At 37.1% G+C, this 21,117-nt stretch overlaps 1 protein-coding gene across 1 annotated transcript in view; it reads left to right on the top strand.

Annotated features, from left to right (window-relative positions):
• LOC120427044 (muscarinic acetylcholine receptor DM1) overlaps positions 1–21,117 on the top strand; it is a 212,466-nt gene that overhangs the window by 152,132 nt on the left and 39,217 nt on the right. Inside the window, exon 3 of the mRNA XM_039591876.2 lies at positions 8,502–9,463. Coding sequence (XP_039447810.1) covers positions 8,628–9,463 — 836 coding nt within the window. The 5' untranslated portion in view covers positions 8,502–8,627. The remainder of the gene's footprint in view (positions 1–8,501; positions 9,464–21,117) is intronic.

The raw sequence follows: 21,117 nt of genomic DNA, 5'->3' as shown, positions 1-21,117 counted from the left end.
CAAATAATTAGACCTGTATTTTTTGTACGACGATTAGGGTAATTCTATCCGAAATAGGGTTTTTCCAAAAAATGACGTTTTTCGTTGATTTTCGCAAAAAACACATTTTTCAAAAAATCATATCTCCGGAACGGCTGAATCAATTTTAGAGTTCCACAATTCAAAAGAAAGGTTATTAGTTGTGCTTTTAAGGTTGAGGTCCTAGCTAGCTGAATATTTGAAAAGGTCCTATGAAAATTTTATTTGCCGATTCCAAGGTCTCGGGACCAAAAGCCCATGCCTGAAAATATTTTTCCCTAATTCCTTGTAATATTTTACATAACATATCTAAAAATTGCGAATATCTATTAACACGATTCGGAGATATGATTTTTTGAACATACTCCGCGCGCAAAAATGTGAAAATGACGAAAACGGGTAAAAATCAACACTTTTCACTAAAACTGCGATAACTGATAATTTAAGCGGTGACCTATACATGTTTGGGTACCAAAAGTTGCGTATTTCAATAACGAAAATTTTGGTTTCCAAAAAAGTATAGGTATAGTAGCGTTTAAAAAAAATGTGGTTATTGCGAAAATCGACGGAAAACACAATTTTTTGGACCACCCTATTTCGGATAGGAGCACCCTAATCGCTAAACAAAAAAATACAGGTCTAATTATTTGGGCCAAAGAACCCCCACTCCAAATGTGAGCCAAATCAGAGCTTTTTGATTTGAAGACTTCCTGTTTGACGTGGAATGGCTGTATATATAAGTTCCTGGCAACAATATCTACGGAACATTTATTAGAGATAAGTTGACCAAATTGGGCACTATTTTGATGACACTCAGTTAACTTCTCCCCATACAGTAAATTTTTGAGTAGAAATCATGCCTTAGATACCTTAGAGACCGCCACGACATGTGAGTTGTAGTGCAAATGGTTTTGGTGTGGCAGTAAACCTCGTTGCTATGTAAAGAATATTTAATCAATAATCACCGAAGCTTTATTAACTAAACTTGTCTTAACTCTCGTTCACAACAATCTATTATAATTACTTGTTTGGGTATTTGCATGGGTACAAACATGAAAATGTTTAGTAGTCTTGAAATTTCTGATTTTTGTTAAGAGCAAAATTAATTAAATGGGAAACAAATTTGAGTTTTGTCTCGATCCCCAATGCAAACTAATAATTAAAATTATTCAAACAACAATTTTCATACAGCTTATTTTATTAAAGATTCCTGAATACACCCCTGTGCGTACACAGCGCCATGATGGTCGATTGGAAAAAATATTTTTTCAATCAATTTTCAGCTATTTTAACCCAATTTGTATAATTTTTTGATACAAAATTGACATTCTGCGTAGCTAGTGTTAAAGCCCAGAAAATTTTCAGAAATATTAGCCAGCTTTTAAAATTTTGATGCAAAAATTGCTCCAAAATAGATAGCAAATTTTAAAAATATTAAGGGCGCATGAGAAAATCACGAGTAGAATGCAATTTTACTCGGTAAACTTGAAATGGCCAAAGAAATACACCTTCTATACATTTAAGAAAAACAATTTTGTTTGTTGTCGACGAAAAATGCGACTGGTTTATTTTTCCAGACTTATCCATTTTTGTTTTGTAGCGAAACCAAAGCGGAAACATATTTTTTGAGAAATTAATTAGAAGTTTGTTGCGCTTGAAATCATGTCGGGTACACGTTTGATTTCAAGCAACCAAAAAATTCACCATAATGGTAACATATTTGCAACATATTTGTTACATTGTTGCAACACCATCAATTTCTCCTACTAATATTAGCATCGCATAGGAAACATTGCCGCAACACGTTCACAACTATCTGGCTATTGTTGCGAATCGCGTTGTTGTCGTGCGCTTTTTTTGTCACCAGGAGTGTTGCGTACATGTTGCCTGAGCAATATTGGATTGTTTTGAATTAGTTGCAAATAAGGCTTGGCGACAATAAATGCTGCTTGGGAAATGATATATGAAAATTCAAAAATCTGTATCTTTTGAAGGTCTACAAAGCTTAAGGACTACACTGAAAAAAGGTACACAGTAAAAAAAATGTGATTTTGAATTTCATTTTTTGTCACTAAAACTTGATTTGCAAATAACACTTTTTTTATTTTTTTTTCTTATATGTTTTAAGGGGACATAAATGCCAACTTTTCAGAATTTTTCAGAATAGGCAAAAACCGATTGAGTTATAAATTTTTGACTCAATACTGTTTTTTTTCAAAAAATCAAAATATTAATCCCAAATTTTTTCAACTTCATCTTTCGATGTAAATTGCAATCAAAAAGTACTGTAGTGAAACTTTGATAAAGTGCACCGTTTTCAAGCTTTAGAAAATAGTCGCAGTTATTCATTTTTTTAAATTAGTGCCTTTGTTTGCCCACCTTTGAAAAAATATTTTTGAAAAGCTGAGAAAATTCTCTATATTTTGAAAAATGTCGATACGACACTCAGTTGCTGAGATATTGCCATGCAAAAATTTAAAAACAGGAAAATTGATGTTTTCTATGTCTCATCAAAACATCCCTCCATTTCATAACGTCTATAGCTCAGCAACTAATCATCCGATTTTCAATATTAAAATATGAAACATTCATGAAATTTTCCGATCTTTTCAAAAACAATATTTTCAATTTTGTTAAATCAAGATTTTTTAATTCAAGACAAACATTTCAAAAAGGCGTAATATTGAATGTTTGACCGTATTGAAATGTTAGTCTTGATTAAAAAAACATGAAAATATTGTATTCGAAAAGATCTGAAATTTCACGAATGATTCATATTTTTTTATTGTCTCTTTAACATTTAACGGTATTTTAGAGAAAATATTTTTTGCAAATATTTTTCAAAGTTTATGTCGCCCCTCCCTTCAAAGTCGGCCTGAATAATCTGGAAGCAAAAAACATTTTTTTTCGAAAAACTTTAAATTTTTATGAAAATTAAAGTTTATTCAATCGAAAAGCAGTTAAAATGCATTTTTCTGCGTATATAATCATATTTAGCATGTTTGAACTCCTTTGAAGACATTTTAAATTTTCATGAAATACCAGTGTACAGTCCCACGAAAAGTTTTTTTTCGCGAAAAAATAGTTTCCGTCGATACATCGATATTTTGAAAACTAATAATTGGAAAGCAACTGGACGCGCGTAAAAAACATTTTAAAACCCTTTTTTCATCCAAATGTTGAAACCAAGGCTTGTAATTTTTTTTGCCCCCCCCCCCTCGACTTTGGTCAGAGCCGAGGGACATAAACTTCAAAAAGTATTTGCAACGGCCTTATTTAAATTTTGAAATTTTCATTATTTTTTGCTTTTCTTTCTGAAACTGTTTCTCAGCAACCATTGGTTCAATCTTCTGTCTTTCTGAAATTTTCTAATCTTTTCGAAAAAAAAGATAGATGGTCAAGTTTGGGCATGAATTGTACAGGTTAAACAAAAATCACAAAAAAATCAAGTACTGTTAGATTTGCAAATGTAATTTTAAATCTAAAAATAAAGTTAAAAATGTCCAATGTTTTCAAAAATATGCTTCATTTAAAAATTAGTATTGCAGTGTTGAATTTTAACCAACTTCTGTAATTACTTAAAAGATGGCCTTTTTTGTCATCTAAAATATATCCAAAAATTATAAAATAATTTTAAAAATGTTTATTTTGCGCATTTTTTTGTTAATAGTCGAATTAAAAATATAATCCTTTTTGGTCGTAGAGTAAACAGAAAGTCTCATCCAAATAAATGAGGATTGCTCAACTGAGTACTTCTTGAACTATGCCAGATATTATGCAAATTTTAGTCTGATGCAGAGTTGGATGTTTCGCATTGTTCCAGTCTTGTTATAGTGGAATCCAAGAATGGAAATTTGAGCAATTCAAAAAAAAATAAAAGATTATTTACAGTAAAATGTTTATAAACTTAAAAAAAATCGAGTTGTGTGTCTTTTATAATCAAATGAAATTTTTATAATTTTTCTTTGATATTTTGACCTGGTAAATTTTTATTTTTCATCCATTTCACCTTTTTTCTCTGTTTTGTTTTACCTCACTCATTTAAAACCTTACGGTTTGGTCAATTACTTACTACAAACCCACATTTCCAACGTCTCTCATCCATCCTCCGGTCACTGATTTTTTCTCCATCACCAAGGAGACTTGTTTCATCGGCTTTGCGGTGGTGGGTCTGGTCTCCAGGGGAAAGGTGGCCCCATCGACCAACGTCATCACGTCAATACCATCCTCTTACCCACGTTGGCTTCTTGTCGAAGGATCGCCAGGCCGCCGTCAAAGTACCGCGAAAAGACTGCGCCTTCTTTGTTTTCCGTAATATCGTGGAATATTTTGCTTTGAGATTTTCCAACCTTTTTCTTTATGTACTTCTCTTTTTTTCTGGTTACGAAGAGGGGCTGGGGTTTGCGCTGTTAGGTAGCTAATTAATAACGAATCGACTTGTCCTGGTTTTTTTTTCTTGGGTTTTTTCAACAATTTTCTCTTTGCGGTAATGGTTTTAAAATGAAGGGTAACCAAGACAGTTAATAAGGCGTTTTTTGTTCAGTAGAAATTAATTAATTTTGGAGTGTTGATTGCGGAATTGAGACGTTTTGCGATGTTTCTGGGTTTAAAATCGCCACGAGCTGAGATTCGGGTCAGGTTTCCAAGCAATATCCAATCAAACTTTCAACAAAAAGGATGTAAGCTGTCGATTTTCCGCAAACATCGAAGAATTACTTTGACAGTTTACTGGATGACATAGTTGATGGCAACTTTTCAGCAATTTAAGGACAAATTTCGCTAGTTGGAACTTGAAACTGTCATCTTTTGATTGTTAGGAATTCAATTGTAGAACTTTCGAGCAAAAACTTTGCTGTTGAATCTCTTCCGGTTATCACTGATAACAATAATATTCAATTAATTCTCACCCTTCAGGACAAGTCCAATCTTTGGAACTCCCCAACATTGCCACACTCACACAATGCCTAAGAAAGTTCCCCATTCTGTGAGCCAAGATTTATTGGCCAAATTTTGGACCATAAATCTCCTCTATGCAGTAGTGGAAACACCAGGTTAAGGGCAGACTCTTGACAGTGACCGCCCCCCCCCCGGTTGGTGGCGCTGGGAAATGTCTCCGGCAATAGTTTTGAAATGTAAAGCAAGTTGCTTTCCGTTGTAGAATTCTTGTCGGTGCAACAGCAAAAAGCTCGATTTGTCGACTTGTACGCAAAACCAAAGTTTTGCTCGTTTCCTGCGAGAGTGGCTGCTGCCGGAAATGGGTGTCGGGCGATAGCGGGATGATGGAAAAACACTCGAAAGAAAATATTTTCCGATGGTGCGAGGAACGTGGGGAGTAAGAGTCCTTACAATCATTTTAGTTGGGTTGAATTTGATGGGGAGAGGTGGCAGTTTGTTACAGATGAACAATTGCCCTAGAACTCGCCGAATTGGAAGGTTGATAGTGAAATTATTGTTCCGAGAACTTTGCAATTACTTTGTTTTTCTTCTACAGCCATGCAAATTATTGCAAGCATAATTAATTTTACTTTTGGAAATTAAATTCCAGGAAAGGTACAATTGTTTCACGTCCTTAAATAATAAAAAAAAAAACATTGAAGTTTCTCTCCCAACTAATTTCTTTACTCGCTTACTCACATAACTCACTCAATAACTCAATCACTCAATTTCTTAATCACGCAATCACTCAATAACTCAATCACTTAATCACTCAATAACTCAATCACTTAATCAATTAATCACTCATTCACTCAATCACTTATTCACTCAATCACTCAATCACTCAATCACTCAATCACTCAATCAGTCAATCACTCAATCACTCAATCACTCAATCACTCAATCACTCAATCACTCAATCACTCAATCACACAATCACTTAATCACTCAATCACTCAATCACTCAATAACTCAATCATTCAATTACTCAATCACTCAATCACTTAATCACTCAATCACTCAATCATTCAATCACTCAATCACTCAATCACTCAATTACTCAATCACTGAATCACTGAATCACTAAATCAGTCAATCACTCAATCACTTAATCACTCAATCACTCAATCACTCAATCTCTCTAGTTCTTGCTCTATAGGCCAGGGCCAAAAAATGGAGTTCTGCCATTCTGAAATGGGTCATTGGAAGCTGAGCAGTTCTCTACGAAATCGGTATTTTTTCTACAATTTTAATTTTTGTATTTTTTAATCCGGCTGAAACTTTTTTGGTGCCTTCGGTATGCTCAAAGATGCCATTTTGCATCATTAGTTTGTCCATATAATTTTCCGTACAAATTTGGCAGCTGTCCATACAAAAATGATATATGAAAATTCAAAAATCTGTATCTTTTGAAGGATTTTTTTGATTTAGTGTCTTTGGCTAAGTTGTAGGTTTGGATAAGGACTGCACCGAAAAAAAAATTAATGACGGTAAAACATGGTGAGTTTTAATTTAACTTTTTGTCACTTAAACTTGATTTGCGAAACACACTATTTTTATTTTTTTATTTTTTTGAATATGTTTAAGGGGACATAAAATGTCAACTTTTCAGAAATTTCCAGGTAGTGCAAAAAATCTTTGACCAAGTTATACATTTTTGAATCAATACTGATTTAAAAAAAAATTAAATATTGGTCGCAAAAAAATTTCAACTTCATTTTTCGATGTAAAATCAAATTTGCAATCAAAAAGTAATTTAGTGAAGTTTTGATAAAGTGCACCGTTTTCAAGTTAAAGCCATTTTTAGGTAACTTTTTTAAAAATATTAGCAGTTTTTATTTTTTTAAAGTTAGTGCACATGTTTGTCCACCTTTGAAAAAAATAAAATTGAAAAGCTGAGAAAATTTTCCCAAATTTGCTTTTTTGAACTTTGTTGATACGACCCTTAGTTGCTGAGATATTGCCATGCAAAAGTTTAAAAACAGGAAAATTGATGTTTTCTCAGTCTCACCCAAAAAACCGACCATTTTCTAACGTCGATATCTTAGCAACTAATGGTCCGATTTACAATGTTAAAATATGTTCAAAAAAGAAATATTTTGAGAATTTTCTCAGCTTTTCAAAAATATTTTTTTCAAAAGTGGGCAAACATGTGAACTTATTTTAAAAAAATGAAAAACTGTTAATATTTTCAAAAAAGTTACCTAAAAATGGCTTTAACTTGAAAACGGTGAATTTTATCAAAATTTCACTAAATACTGTTTGATTGCAAAATTGATTTTATATCGACAAATGAAGTTGAAAAATTTGCCGAAGACACCAAATCGATCAAAAAAATCCTTCAAAAGATACAGATTTTTAAATTTTCATACATCATTTTTGTACACAAGATCCTCTGTAATTATTAAGTTTTTTGTAATTACAAAAGCCGACTCGGTCCTAACCAGGTCCCAGTACCGAAAAGGACCTAATAAAAATAATTTTATGAAAAAAAAAATACATCATTTTTGTATGGACAGCTGCCAAATTTGTATGGAAAATCATATGGACAAACTAATGATGCAAAATGGCTACTTTGGGCATACCGAAGGCACCAAAAAAGTTTCAATCAGATTAAAAAATACAAACAATCGAATGACCGAAATCTGAGAGAATTGCTCAGCTGAGATGAGTTGTATCAGCATAAACCCAACCAATACTTTCCTATAATTTCGCTGTCAGCCTGCGGTTATTGGATTGGACCACGCACACCCACATATTTGGGCTCAACCTCAACATTGTTGATGTAACCTCTTTTAGCTTTCATCATAACTTCCCAACTTTAACAACTTAATTGTCCCGAACGATATGAAAAATTTATCGGAAACGGATTCGGGATCGAGACCCCCCCCCTCGCTCAAAACTTCTTCCCCCTTCCCCCCTCACCATCAGATGTGACTCAATCTATGACATCGTCCTTCAACCACTTTTCGACTTTGTGGAGGGTCGCTCGGTCCGGAAGGGTCGTAAAGTGCGCTGTTCCATGACCAGACCACGACTAGGTGACGACGCCCCCACCACCATCCCACCACCCTGTCCACCGGTAAATCTTTTACTTTCCAGGTTCAGACACGTTTGAGGCGACGCGACTTTGTGTGTGTGGCAACAGGATGGAAAAAAGTATAAATTAAGAAACTTTTCCCATCAACACTTTGACTCATTTCGGGAATGCTGAAAGGGTGGAAGCTTCTTCGCCACGGCAACTTGGCGACTGGCAACACGGAAGGGTTGTCCCTTTCCCCCCCCCCCCCCTTCAAGGTTGACCACCGCGTCAACAAGCAGCGAATCACACGGTCAGATAGTGGGCAGTTTTTTTTCTCTTTCAAACTTTAGTTGATGGCCAATGCTGCTAATTAGCAGATTATCGCTGTAATGCGGACAGAATCCCCCGGTGGCGTTAATTGAATTAAATGCAAAAGTTTGTTCCGGGACACCTGGCGGAATTGATGCTGTATGTTTCTGGTTATAATCGCGACTAATAAAATCGCCCTTTCTTCTCTCATTTCCAGATCTTCTCAACAGCCAGTGTTGACAGCACCGACCGTCGTCGTTGTCCTCGTCGACACCAAAAACGACGCAGTCGGCAAGAACACTAGCAGCACCACCAACAACACCGGCATCACTTTCCAACCACGATGGTGCTGTACGAGCGGACCACGATCGACAGCATGCTGGCGCGGTACGTCACGTCCGCCACTGCCACCGCCGTGGACACGATGGACGATCTGTTCCTCAACATCAGCTCGACGGCGGCGGCAGCCGGGTCCAACGAAACGGACAACGTCGGGCCGGAACCGGAACCGACGTACTCGCTGCTCCAGATCATCGTCCTGGGCATCATCGCGACGGTGCTGAGTATATTGACCGTCGCGGGCAACGTAATGGTGATGATATCGTTTAAGATCGACAAACAGCTGCAGACGATCAGTAACTACTTTCTGTTTTCGCTGGCGATCGCAGACTTTGCGATAGGGCTGATCTCGATGCCGCTGTTCTCGGTGACGACCCTGCTCGGCTATTGGCCGCTGGGGCCCCACATATGCGACACGTGGCTTGCCCTGGACTACCTGGCGTCGAACGCGTCCGTGCTGAATCTGCTCATCATCAGCTTCGATCGGTACTTTAGCGTGACGCGACCGCTAACATATCGCGCGAAACGAACCACGACTCGGGCCGCCATCATGATCGGGGCCGCCTGGGGCATCAGTTTGCTGCTGTGGCCACCCTGGATCTACAGCTGGCCGTACATCGAGGGCAAGCGAACGGTGCCCGAGAAAGAGTGCTACATCCAGTTCATCGAGACCAATCACTACATCACCTTCGGGACGGCCATCGCGGCGTTCTACGTACCCGTGACCGTAATGTGCTTTCTGTACTACCGGATATGGCGGGAAACGAAGAAGCGCCAGAAGGACCTGAAGAACCTGACCGGCGACCGGAAAAAGGATTCCTCTAAGCGGTCCAATTCGAGGTGAGTGATGCCGCACCGAGTAGTGTGTGAACACGCATAAACGATGATAGTGAAGCCAGCGCAGAGCGGTATTGTGGGGTTGATGACTGTTTTTTTTTGTCTCAAATTTTTTTATCATTATCTTAATTTTACTTTAATTTTATAGATAGTGCAACATTTAAATTAACACTTCTGCAACCAAACTCCGCCCCAAAACAAGCTCTAATCTAAGAAATTGGCTGATTTTTGCCTTCCTCACCTTACTGAGGAAAGGCTATAAAATCACTCGAAAAATGAACTTCTCAATTAGACCTCCTAGACCCACCTCCATGTATACCTATCGACTCAGAATCAAATTCTGAGCAAATGTCTGTGTGTGTGGTGGGATGTTGATAAAAAAAATTGTCACTTGATTATCTCAAGACTGGCAGAACCGATTTTGTCTGTTTTGGCCTCATTCGATCCGTCTTGGGGTCCCATAAGTCGCTATAAAAAATTATGCAGTTTAGTAAAGTACTACAAAAGTTATGATAAAAACGATTTTGATTAAAGTTCGTAAGATTTTAAATAGGGTGGTTTTTTAAAGAAAACTTGTCATGTTATACATTTTCAGAAAGTTATTTGAAAGACCTTTCCAACGCGTCCAAGACATTGAAGATCTGACAACCCTATCAAAAGTTATAAGCACTTAAGTGTTATTTATGCACTTTTTGGAGGCCAGATCTCAAATATTACGATGAAAACGTTGTCCGGATCCCTCATGCGACCAATCGTTGGATAGGTAATCGAAAGACATGTTCAACGAGCACGAATTGGATTGGAGATCTGACTACCCTTATCATAAGTTGTAAGCACATAAGTGCCCTGCAATATAAAGATCTGACTACCCAATCTAGTGGTATGAATAATGAGTCAAATTGAAAAACACTGAAAAACACCGCCCTTTTGTGTATATTTTGGATAGCACCCTTTAAATGTGAGGAAGGCACCAACCACCCAAGGGTGGATTAAGTATCGTTTTTTAGTTATAATTACAGGATTTTGAGATACGAATGTTTGAAAAAAAAAACTGGGTTTTCTACTCGCCGCGCGCAAAAACGGGAAAGAGACGTAATCGGGGAAAACACTTTTCTTTCACTAAAACTGAGATAACTTTGAAATTTGAGCGATCTTTTTTGGGTACCGAAATTTCCGTAACGAAAGACGCAACTTTTGGTACCGGCATCAGGGGTGACAATTTTGTCTGGGAGGTGAGATTGGGTCATACAAATTTCAGCTTTTATGTATGACTCAATCTAACCCCCTAGACCCATTGTCACCCCTGATGACGGAACCCAAAAAAATATCGTAAATTTTTTCACGAGATTTATAATTTTGTATTTTTGTATTTATATGAAACTTTGTCTATGTCTTAAGGAGCCGTTTTACATAATTAGTTTTTCCATACAATTTTGTAAACTGATCATTAAAAATGGGCAAGTGAATATTCGAAAATCTGTTTCTTGAGAAGGAATTTTCTAATCGATTTGATGTCTTCGGCAAAGCTGTAGGTTTTAACCCTCTACAACCCAACTCCACCTCTAGGCGGGCTTCGATCTGAAAATTCTTTAAAAAAACATCCAATTTTCGATCTTGAAAAAGAATTGGAAAGAAGAACTCTTAAAGTTTAACAAAATGTTAGGTTTGGAAGTGTGACTAGTTTTATGGGACTTTGACAATGTTTTAAAAAATGACATTTTTTCTGGGGTCAATTTTGTGTTTTTTAATAATATTTTCTTTATTTTATGTAAAAATAAGTATGCAAGAACTTTTGTAGTAACTCAGACTATGGCTCTAAATATTTTTAAATGATTATGATATAAATGTGAAAAAAATGCAAAAAAAAATTAAAAAAGGCTGTAAAACATGAAAACACTAAATAAACAAAAGGTAATTGCAAAAGATGGTAAAATTAGCCTCATACTATCAGATCAAAAACATAAACTTAACAAGAAAAAAAAAACATTTTTTATCTCTTTATCACAAATTTTTGATTTTATTATGTGTATTGGATTATTTAAAGAGGTATCTTTTTAATCTTTTTAAAAAGAAATGATTTTGGTAAAAAAATCGATAATATTGGCAATAAAAATTTATAACATCTGTTTTAGAGGCAAAATACATTTTTCATCTTTTTTAAGTTAAAGGCAAAAAATTGAAAGCGAATAGCTGAGAAAATCATCCTAAATTTTCTTTTATGAATTTGTTGATGGGACTGCTGGTTGCTGGGATACAGCATCTTAAATTTTATTTTATTTTTATAAAAAAGGTATTTCTCAGTGCCATCTTATAAGCCCTTTTTTCAATCCGCGATATCTCAGACACTATTGGTTTCAATTGAAATAGAAGAAATTTTTGAGAAATTATCTGCATTTCTCTATTGGCAATACTGGCAAAATTTAGAAATCTAGGCTTACATTTTTAAAATGTTTAAAATATGACGGCTCTAGATTAAAAAAAAATCATGTTTTTCACACAAATGTGCAAAAATTTGTTGCGTAAAACTTATTTTTCACAAAATTCATAATTTTTAGGAGTTATATTTCGGCAACCAGCAGCTTAATGAACAATGTCAAAAAAGGAAAAATGTTGGAAATTGTTTCATAGCAGGGGAGCAATTTGTTCATTAAGTATTTTTAAATTGCAAAAAACGTAACATTTTTCGAAAAAAATGCCCTCAACTAAATTTCTATAACTGGGAAACGGTGTCCTATACGAACAAATGTTTAAAATCATATTGGAGTGCAAATTCGGTTTGCGTCTAAAAATGATTTTTGAAATTTTCTATGACAAGATTTTAGATTAATTTTTACAATAATCTTTTTATTTTCAAAAAAATACGTACTTTAGGAATTCAACTTTAAAAATTAAATCGGGATTTTTCCCGTCTAACTTTTTTCAGAAAAGTCCTAATATTTTGCCCAGGTCACCAAATCGACCACACAGAAAAAAAAATCATGGTAATATTACATCTGGGAAGGGTTTCTTCTTTTATATCAGAAAAATGTGTAATTTTACCTTTGAAAATGTGTAATTTTACCACTAGAAAGGTGCAATGTCACTTTTTCAGTCTAAATTGAGGTAAAATTACATCATAAAAGAGGTAATATTCAACCTTTCAAAATTACAGCTTCCGAATTTACATTTTTTTACTGTGCAGAAAACCCCTGCTCATGATACAGATTATAGAATCTTCACTTGTTAATTTTTGTATGAGAAGCTACTCAATATTTGGCTTTTTTGGTCATAAGGAAGCCCTCTGGAAAGTTGCAGTCAAATAAAAAAAAATCAAATGAGATCTATTATAGGTTTCGTGGAGAATTGTCTTCACCAACATTATTCAACTTTGACAACCTGTTTAGCTAAAATCTACTCTAAATATTCTGCATAATTTGATTTTTTTTAAAGGGTGTTTGATTTTCTTACCCGGAGTATTAGTTGTATAGCAGGTTTTGAATTGTAATAAGATTAAACCTGTAAGAAGATATTCAGTGTTTCCAAATGTAAACAATTTGACTTGTAAGACATTAATAAATAAGTGGAATTTCCACGAAGGGCGCCCATCACCCCATGGCACTACTCTGTTGCACGCATAATCGATCAGTGCTGCTTGCCCGGATAATAGATTCCATGGATGTTATTCCACTCCGTTAAACTATGTGGCAGTAAACTTGGCCTCGATGTTGGCAGATTACTATCTGCTAAAAGCAAACCACCGGGAAGCTGCCTCGGAAGCAGCTTCCGCTTCTTCCAGTGTTGGTTCATTTTTATAAATTTCAAAACAGGCCAACGCCGTAACTAAGCGCCGGCTATAAAATTGCTTTTTATGGCCCCGGGGGTTCCCGAGCTACAAGTGCAACACTACTTGTTCTCGCTCGTTCAGCGGGCGGAAAGAACACTTTGTCCGTTGGTTGAGCAAGAATAAAAAGAAAAACTTTGTATAAAATAAATATTTTCACCATAAATAGCCGGTTGCTGGTCGGTTCGCACGTGGCAGCAGATGCTGGGGCATTAAAAATCGCGCTCCCGGCCATCCGGACACGGAATGAGTTTGAGCTTTCTATGGTGGGAAACAAAGAAGTGAGATGGTGCTGCTGTTTAACTACTGAACCTCCCCCACTGGTTATCAATTCCGCGAAGGCGTTTTCCACCCCCACACACAATGGTTGTCACTGGGCCGGAGATAGTTTGGTTTATGACAAGGGCCGGCGAGGGTGAGAATAAATACTTGCAGCGATTAAACTGTTGAATTATGTGGTGGCGATTGTGAGGACAATGTAGCGCTAAGATGTAGCTGTGCAACTTGAGACAGTCACAGAGTTTGAAACATCCCAACAAAAAAGCCATTTAAAAAAAAAATTAATTCGGAAGACGGAAACTGAAATTTATTCGATTTAAATTTAAATTTTGAATAGTTCATACCAAGAGTAATTAAATTAAAAAAAATCTCTAGTCAATAAGGCGTCCCAAAAAAATTAAAAGTTGTCAAATCTTTGGTGCTCACCCCTAGAATGATAGATTAGGATGTCAGGAACAATGTTTTCATACAACAAAAAATTCCCAAAAATAGTTTACAACTCGCGCGCGGAGCTTGAATGAAAAAAGTGCTTTTTTCGAGTATTTTTCAGAAATGCGCGTAACAATCATACTAAAGTTATTCAAATTTGGTCGCCGTGGGCTTAAAGTTATAGTTTAATGTCCCATGAACAAATTCATGTACAGACATGGTCCATAAAAGCTTGTGTTTGAGCATGGCAGGGCGTTTTAAGGAGAAAAAATTGTATTTTCATGCTAAAAAAATTCAAAAATCGCTCCAAAAAACGAGCCTAGAAATTTTGCAGCCAAAACTGTTGCATTCAGCTTATAGGAAATTTTACGGAGATCATTTTGCTTATTTTAACATTCCATTTATGTCCACGCAAAGCCGAGATATTGGCATTTTAGAGAACAAAAAGTGACAAATTTTCAAAATTCTTAGTATATGAGCGTTTTTAGCGTAAAACATGGGCTACTATGATTACAAACGAGAAGGCATATATTTTGGATATTTTTATTTTGCTGGCTCAAAAACGATATTTATAATATTTCATGAAAAAACATGAGAATTTCTCACAATGTGACGTAATTTAAAGGTGATTTAAATAGCTCTAAAAGTTTGTTTTCATTTCTCGTGCACAGTAAACTATTCAAATTACTGTTTGCTTATAAAAAACCAAACAATGTTTTGTTTTACAATGCTTACTTTTAATATTACCATGTGACAGCAACAACACGGCAGTAGCAGCCCAGAGAAAATTCAATTTTCCAAATTGTAAATTGCTTCTGTAATCCACCTGCACCTCTTCCACGGTCCAGTTTGTTTTGCAACAACCAACACTGTCACAAAAAAAAAACTGTGAACGAGGGCCATTTGAATAGCATAATTTGTTCCATAACTTTCATCTGTGCCCAAAAGCTCCAACCGTGCCACTAGCCAGAAACAAAACCGACACTGGGTTGGTGGGTGGTGCCACACACTTTGATAAATTGTTATCAGTGGACACAGCGTACAAATTTAATTAAATTCGTCTAATTATCTCCCGGTAGTGAAATAAACCCGCGGACCTGCGTCTCGCTCAACAACCCTCTCTCTCTTTTTCGACGAAACGCAAAATTTGATTGAAATCTACCCCTGGTGTAGAAACGGCCACCAAACCACCCTCAAAGTGAAGTTCCCGAGGTTTATGGGAGGGTCACGCGTATGTTCTGTGGCCAGCCCAGTTGTGTGTGTGTTTGTAATTTGGGAACATAAATTTCACAACCAATGCGGAGTACCAATGGAATGCATCTGCAACCGGGGTGATTCAAAACCGCAACCATTTTTGGGAAATTTCTAGGAAGTGGGATTCCTGTAATGGTCCTAATGGAATGGGCTACGGGGCACATCTCGGATAACTGGTTAGCGACCAGCAAATAGATTGGACGACTGGAGTGGGATCAAAATTGGATAGTGGACATCATGAGATGTTTGTTTGCAATTAATACCACAATAATTTGGTTTCATGTTAACTGAAGGGGAGTTCTCTAGATCGATTACTTTGAATTGGTACTGTTTTGATTAATTTACAATTTTCGAATTTTCGAAAAAATATTCATGAAAATCAATTTCATTTATTAAGGCCAATACAAATTTTATGTAATGTTTTGCTGCTTTTTTCTGCCATTCCTTATAAATTGATACATCCTCAAGATATATTTTTTTAAATTTTGGAATCAAACGTTTTGTTTTTACAAAATTCGGCCGTTGCAAATATTATTCAAATTTTATGTCGCCCTGAAGGGGGCTTCAAAGTCAGCCCGAAAAATCAGGGGGCAAAAAAGATATTATTACGAAAAACTTCAAAATTTGGATGAATATGAAAACCAGTTAAAATGCATTTCACTGCGTTTATAATCTTATTTAACCTGTTTGAACTCCTTTAATAGTCAGGACCCGGTGCCTTTAAGAATGTAACAGAAAAATCAGGCATCGGGTCCAGACTATTAAACACATTTACCAAAGTACAGCCTAAAAAAAAAAAAATCGCGAAAATATTTTTTTTCCGTACATAAATCGATATTTTGGGAACTGATGATTGAAAAACAACTGGACGCGTGTAAAATGCATTTTAAAACACTTTTTTCATCCAAATGTTGAAATCTTGGCTTGTAATTTCAATTTTTATATTTTTTTATTCTTTCAAAACCATAAATTTTTGCTTTGCCTTTCCGGTGTTTCGGACGCCTATGAAATATTTCACGTGAAATGTTTCGCATTTTTGGTAATCTTATAATTTTATTTTATTTTATTGTTTTGATATTAACTACAGCGTTCAAACAAACTTTAAATGAAAGTTGATGTTAAAATTTATCAAATAACACAGTTTTGACATTCATAATGCAAACGTATATCCAAATAATTGATAAAACAAGATGAGGTGTCCGGGCTTCGAAGCGTCCGGGAATTCGAATCATGGCGTTATAAAGAAAAATACCCCTGGGATTTTTTCAGCGTGCTAGATCTCCTCTTTAAAATGCAACCTGGCGCTTAAAATTTGGCTTGCGTCTTTTTGAGATTTTTGAGTTTTAAATTTGCATCTTTTTTACCTTAAAATAACCCTGAATTGCTACGTTAAAAAAACTGATTTTTGAACCCAATGTACAGCCCCAAAAAAAAATTGTTTTAAATAAGAAGGGTTAATACTACCGGAATCAACATTTTGTACATGGAAAGAAATATGTGAATTTCTGATTATTTCTTATTGAAATGTTTTTTGCTTATACATTTTTAGTATAATTTTTACGAATACTAACCCACTATTTTCCACAAAAAAAAAATTATGAATGAATGAAGTTTTTTGAATCCTTTCTTCCTTTTATATTGTTATACAAAAAAAGGAAATAGGTGCATCATAGTTTTTATTGATCATTGAATTTTTTTTCTAAATTTTCTCAATAAATCTACCATAATTTACTACCAGTGGCGCTTAATAGTGAGCAAAAACGAAAAATAAGCAAAAACAGTTTATTAGATATCAAAGAACTCTTAACATGAAAATTTTCTTATGTTTGTCAAAATTATTCCTAAATTTTGCAATTTTTTTTGAATCCTTCCTTATATGCATTACATTTGGTCAAATTAAATCAATATGATAAATTTTGGAAATGAAGTTTATCAAACATCTAAGTGCTTTTTGAATAATGACATAAAATATACAAAAAATATATTTGACAATATTGTCAAAAATGTATTCAATAAACAGCTGCCAAAATAGAAGGACTTGTTAATAGTTTTTTTTCGGCAAGATATGGAAAAACCGTTAAAATCTCTTTGATCCAATCTCACCCCCACCCAATATCATCCCTACTGACTTTTTTTTTAATAAATAATCTTAAATATTATTTAGATGCCTAAATATTGATATAATTTGCTAAGGAAGAAAATAAAGCCAATAATGTAATTTATTAACACTAAAACTTTAATTTATCAATTAATATTCGATCGAATTATCAATCCACATTATTTTTGAAAAATCTAAATCTTCTCCTTCTCATCACTAAACTTAAAAATTCCTCCACCACTCCCTCAACGCACTCTTAAAGATCAGTAATGCCATCGCGAGCCCTGAGCCAGCAACCACCCACACGCTTCGTTAGCCATAATCGTAATCTCAATCATCCCGCTCGTTACCCTCCGCGCCGCCGTAATCCTCGTTGCTCCCCAGCAGAGTACAAAATTCGTTTTGTTTTGTCACCCAACCTCCTCCCTCCTGCCTGGCTCCTAGCCACGCGTGGGAGGAAAAGAAAGTGCGCTCGCCATTTTTCGACCGGGGAAACATTCCAGAATGGCGGGCTACGCATGGCGAACTTTGAATGAACCCCGACGCAGGACATTGCATTGAGTGGTTGGAGGAAGGAGGGAGTAGGGGTCACTTTCATGAAAATCCACTTTTCAAGTCCGGTGATGATGCTGCCGGCGTTGACGTTATCCTTGCGTCGTTTGTGGTTCGTGATCTCGTGGCATCATCGAGAGGTATCGAGAGACGTGGTAAAATTTGACCACTTTGGTTGTTTATATTCAGAGAAGATAATTTATTTGAGTTCATCAGTCAATGAAACGTATGTTTTCATTCTTGAAAAAAAAAAGTTTCTTCAATCATCGAACATTTTATAAATAATGCTTCGTTTTATTGGTTCAAACATGATAGTATAGTCAATAAATAGTTTTGCAACTTCAAATAAAGCTATTGTACTTATTTTGAAGGTTAATGGGGATTCTTAGGTTACGATTAGCCGGGATCCGTGGTGTAGGGGTAAGCGTGATTACCTCTCACCCAGTCGACCTGGGTCGATCCCAGACGGTCCCGGTGGCAGATTTCGAATATTGAATCTGAATCATTCTTTTGAAGAAACTGAGAACTCTGAGATTGAAAAAATGTAATCGTTTTTTGGGTCTAATCTCTTTAAAGTATTTGCTGAAGGGGTTAAACTTATGATCAATGTTATCTTTTTTGTGCCCAAATAGGGCTTTTGGGTTTGATATCACCTCGTCCGTCCTTGAGACTAACTTTTGTGATGTATCCCTGTTTACTCTACACAGTTAGCCGGTTACTCGTACCCATTGACTTGGGGTAGCGAGTTGGTTGTTGGCTGACCTGTGCTTTTATCCCATTCTGGTATGATACAGTTCATGAAACTGATCATCTTTTTGGGATGAGTGCGCCATACGGCGTATGGCGAGAGAAGGCGACTTCCTAGGGAATTCAGCCTTCGAGTAGCAATTGCTCCACAGGTGCAGAGCAAATGCGCAGAGCTTTCCAGCTCTGTGTTGCAGAAGCGGCATATGTCGTTGTCGACCATACCGAGTTTTTTGAGGTGATACTTTGCAGGACAGTGCCCTGTAAGCAGCCCCGTTACAGTGCGCAGTTCACTACGTTTTAGACCAATAAGCTTATTGGTAATTGCAGGTTTTGGTGTAATGAAGTTTTTGGCTTGTCTACACCCCTGTGTTGCAAACCATGTGGAAGAAATTTGGTTATCCTCCCATTTTTTTAACTCGTACTTTACAGCACATTTTGATGTACCCAGAAATGGTTCAGGACCAACAAATTTAGCCGATGACCCCTGCCTAGCGAGCTGGTCGGCAAACTCGTTCCCCCTGATCCCACAGTGCCCAGGTACCCAGAACAAAGATACTTTGTTCCGGCGGGACAGCTCCCGTAGTACGTCGATGCAGTCCCAAACGAGTTTGGACTCCACCCTTGCGGCTTTCAGAGCTAGCAGTGCTGCCTGACTGTCCGAGAATATACCGATTTTCGCATGCCTATAGTTCTTTTTAAGGCAATGCACAGCGCAGGAGTATATAGCATAGACTTCTGCTTGAAAAACGGTGGGCCATTTACCCATCGAGATGGATAGTTTGATCCCTGGTCCAAAGATCCCAGCTCCAGTGAGATCACCTATTTTGGAGCCATCTGTATAGAAGCAGATAGTTCCTGGTGGAAGTTCTGGCCCCCCAGCACACCAGAGTCTACGAGTTGTTTCAACTGTATCGTATGGAGTGTCTATGTTGGGTCTCGCTTCCATGCAGTCTGTAACTGTTGTTACTAGAGGAGTTATGTCGAACTCCTTCATGATGCGCAGGTGACCCGTTAGATCACCTTCGTAGTTGATATTATGCCTTCGCTGTCGTAGTGCTCCAGTCTCCGCTTCCTTCTTGACGTAAAAATGTAGTGGTAGAATGTGGAGCAGTGCCTCCATTGCAGCGGTCGGTGTTGTTTTCATAGCACTTGTGATGGAGAGGCAGGCCAACCGCTGAACCTTGTTCAACTTTGCTTGCGCCGTCCTCTCGTTCACTTTTGGCCACCATACGAGAGACGCGTATGTTAGCCTCGGTCGTGCTATGGTGGTGTAAGACCAGAGAGCCAGTTGAGGCGAGAGGCCCCAGGTCTTTCCGAACAGTTTACTGCAGGTCCAGATGGCCGATATTGCTTTTTTAACGGCGTAATCCAGATGTGAGTTCCAGTTCATTTTGCGATCCAGGAAAACTCCTAGATACTTGACTTCAGAACTGAAGTCGAGCCGAACACCTTTAATCACCGGCGGAGAAATGTTATGTTTTCTCCGCCTAGTGAAAGGAATTAAAACGGTTTTGTTGGGGTTGATGGATAGTCCCTCTTGTGTGCACCAGTGAATGATGTAGTTGAGACCTGACTGCAACCTGCACGAGATCGTCGCGTCACATTTGCCCCTGATGATGAGGGTAACATCGTCAGCATATCCTATGACTTCGTACCCTAGTTCGGAGAGATTTTGTAGAAGTGTATCTACTACTAGCGACCAAAGCAAGGGTGAGAGTACCCCTCCTTGCGGACATCCTTTGGCCGCTTTCACGACTACAGTTGTATCTCCTAGCGATGCAGAAATTTCCCTGCTCTTAAGCATGGTTTCTATCCAGTTCGTGGTTGTAGCGTCTATTCCTCTGTTGAGAAGTGCCGTTTTGATTGATCCGTATGATGTGTTGTCGAAAGCTCCCTCAATGTCCAGAAACGCCCCTAGAACCGTTTCTTGATGCCGAAGTGATTTTTCAACAAGCGTCACCAGATGATGTAACGCGGATTCCGTAGATTTACCCGACTGGTAAGCATGTTGATGCCTGTGCAGCGGAGAGTTTTTCAGGAACTCCGCACGGATATAATTATCCGTGATTTTTTCCATAAGTTTTAACAGTGTGGATGTCAGACTTATGGGTCTGAAGGCTTTAGGCAAAGTCTTGTCAGGTTTGCCAGCCTTTGGTAAGAAGATCACCTTAACCTTGCACCAGCTTTCCGGGATGTATCCTAGAATATAGCTAGAGCGAAATATTGTGATCATTTCGGGCAAGATGATGACGCCCGCTTTTTGTAAGAAGATGGGAAGTATACCGTCGGGTCCAGGAGATTTCAGGGGCTCGAAAGCATGGAGAGCCCACTTGATCGACGTACTTGTGAACATACGTCGAGCAAGATGGATTGCCTCTACCGGAACGCTTCTTCGCACGTTGAAGTCCGCTGGTCTGTTGGTAACTGCTTCATCCTTAGTTGATGATCCAGGAAAATGAGTGGACATAAGCACGTCCA

Source organism: Culex pipiens, chromosome 2 (genome assembly GCF_016801865.2).
Source record: "Culex pipiens pallens isolate TS chromosome 2, TS_CPP_V2, whole genome shotgun sequence".
NCBI lineage: Eukaryota > Metazoa > Arthropoda > Insecta > Diptera > Culicidae > Culex > Culex pipiens.
Note: the sequence above shows the minus strand (reverse complement) of the source record. Positions and strands in the feature narration are given on the sequence as shown.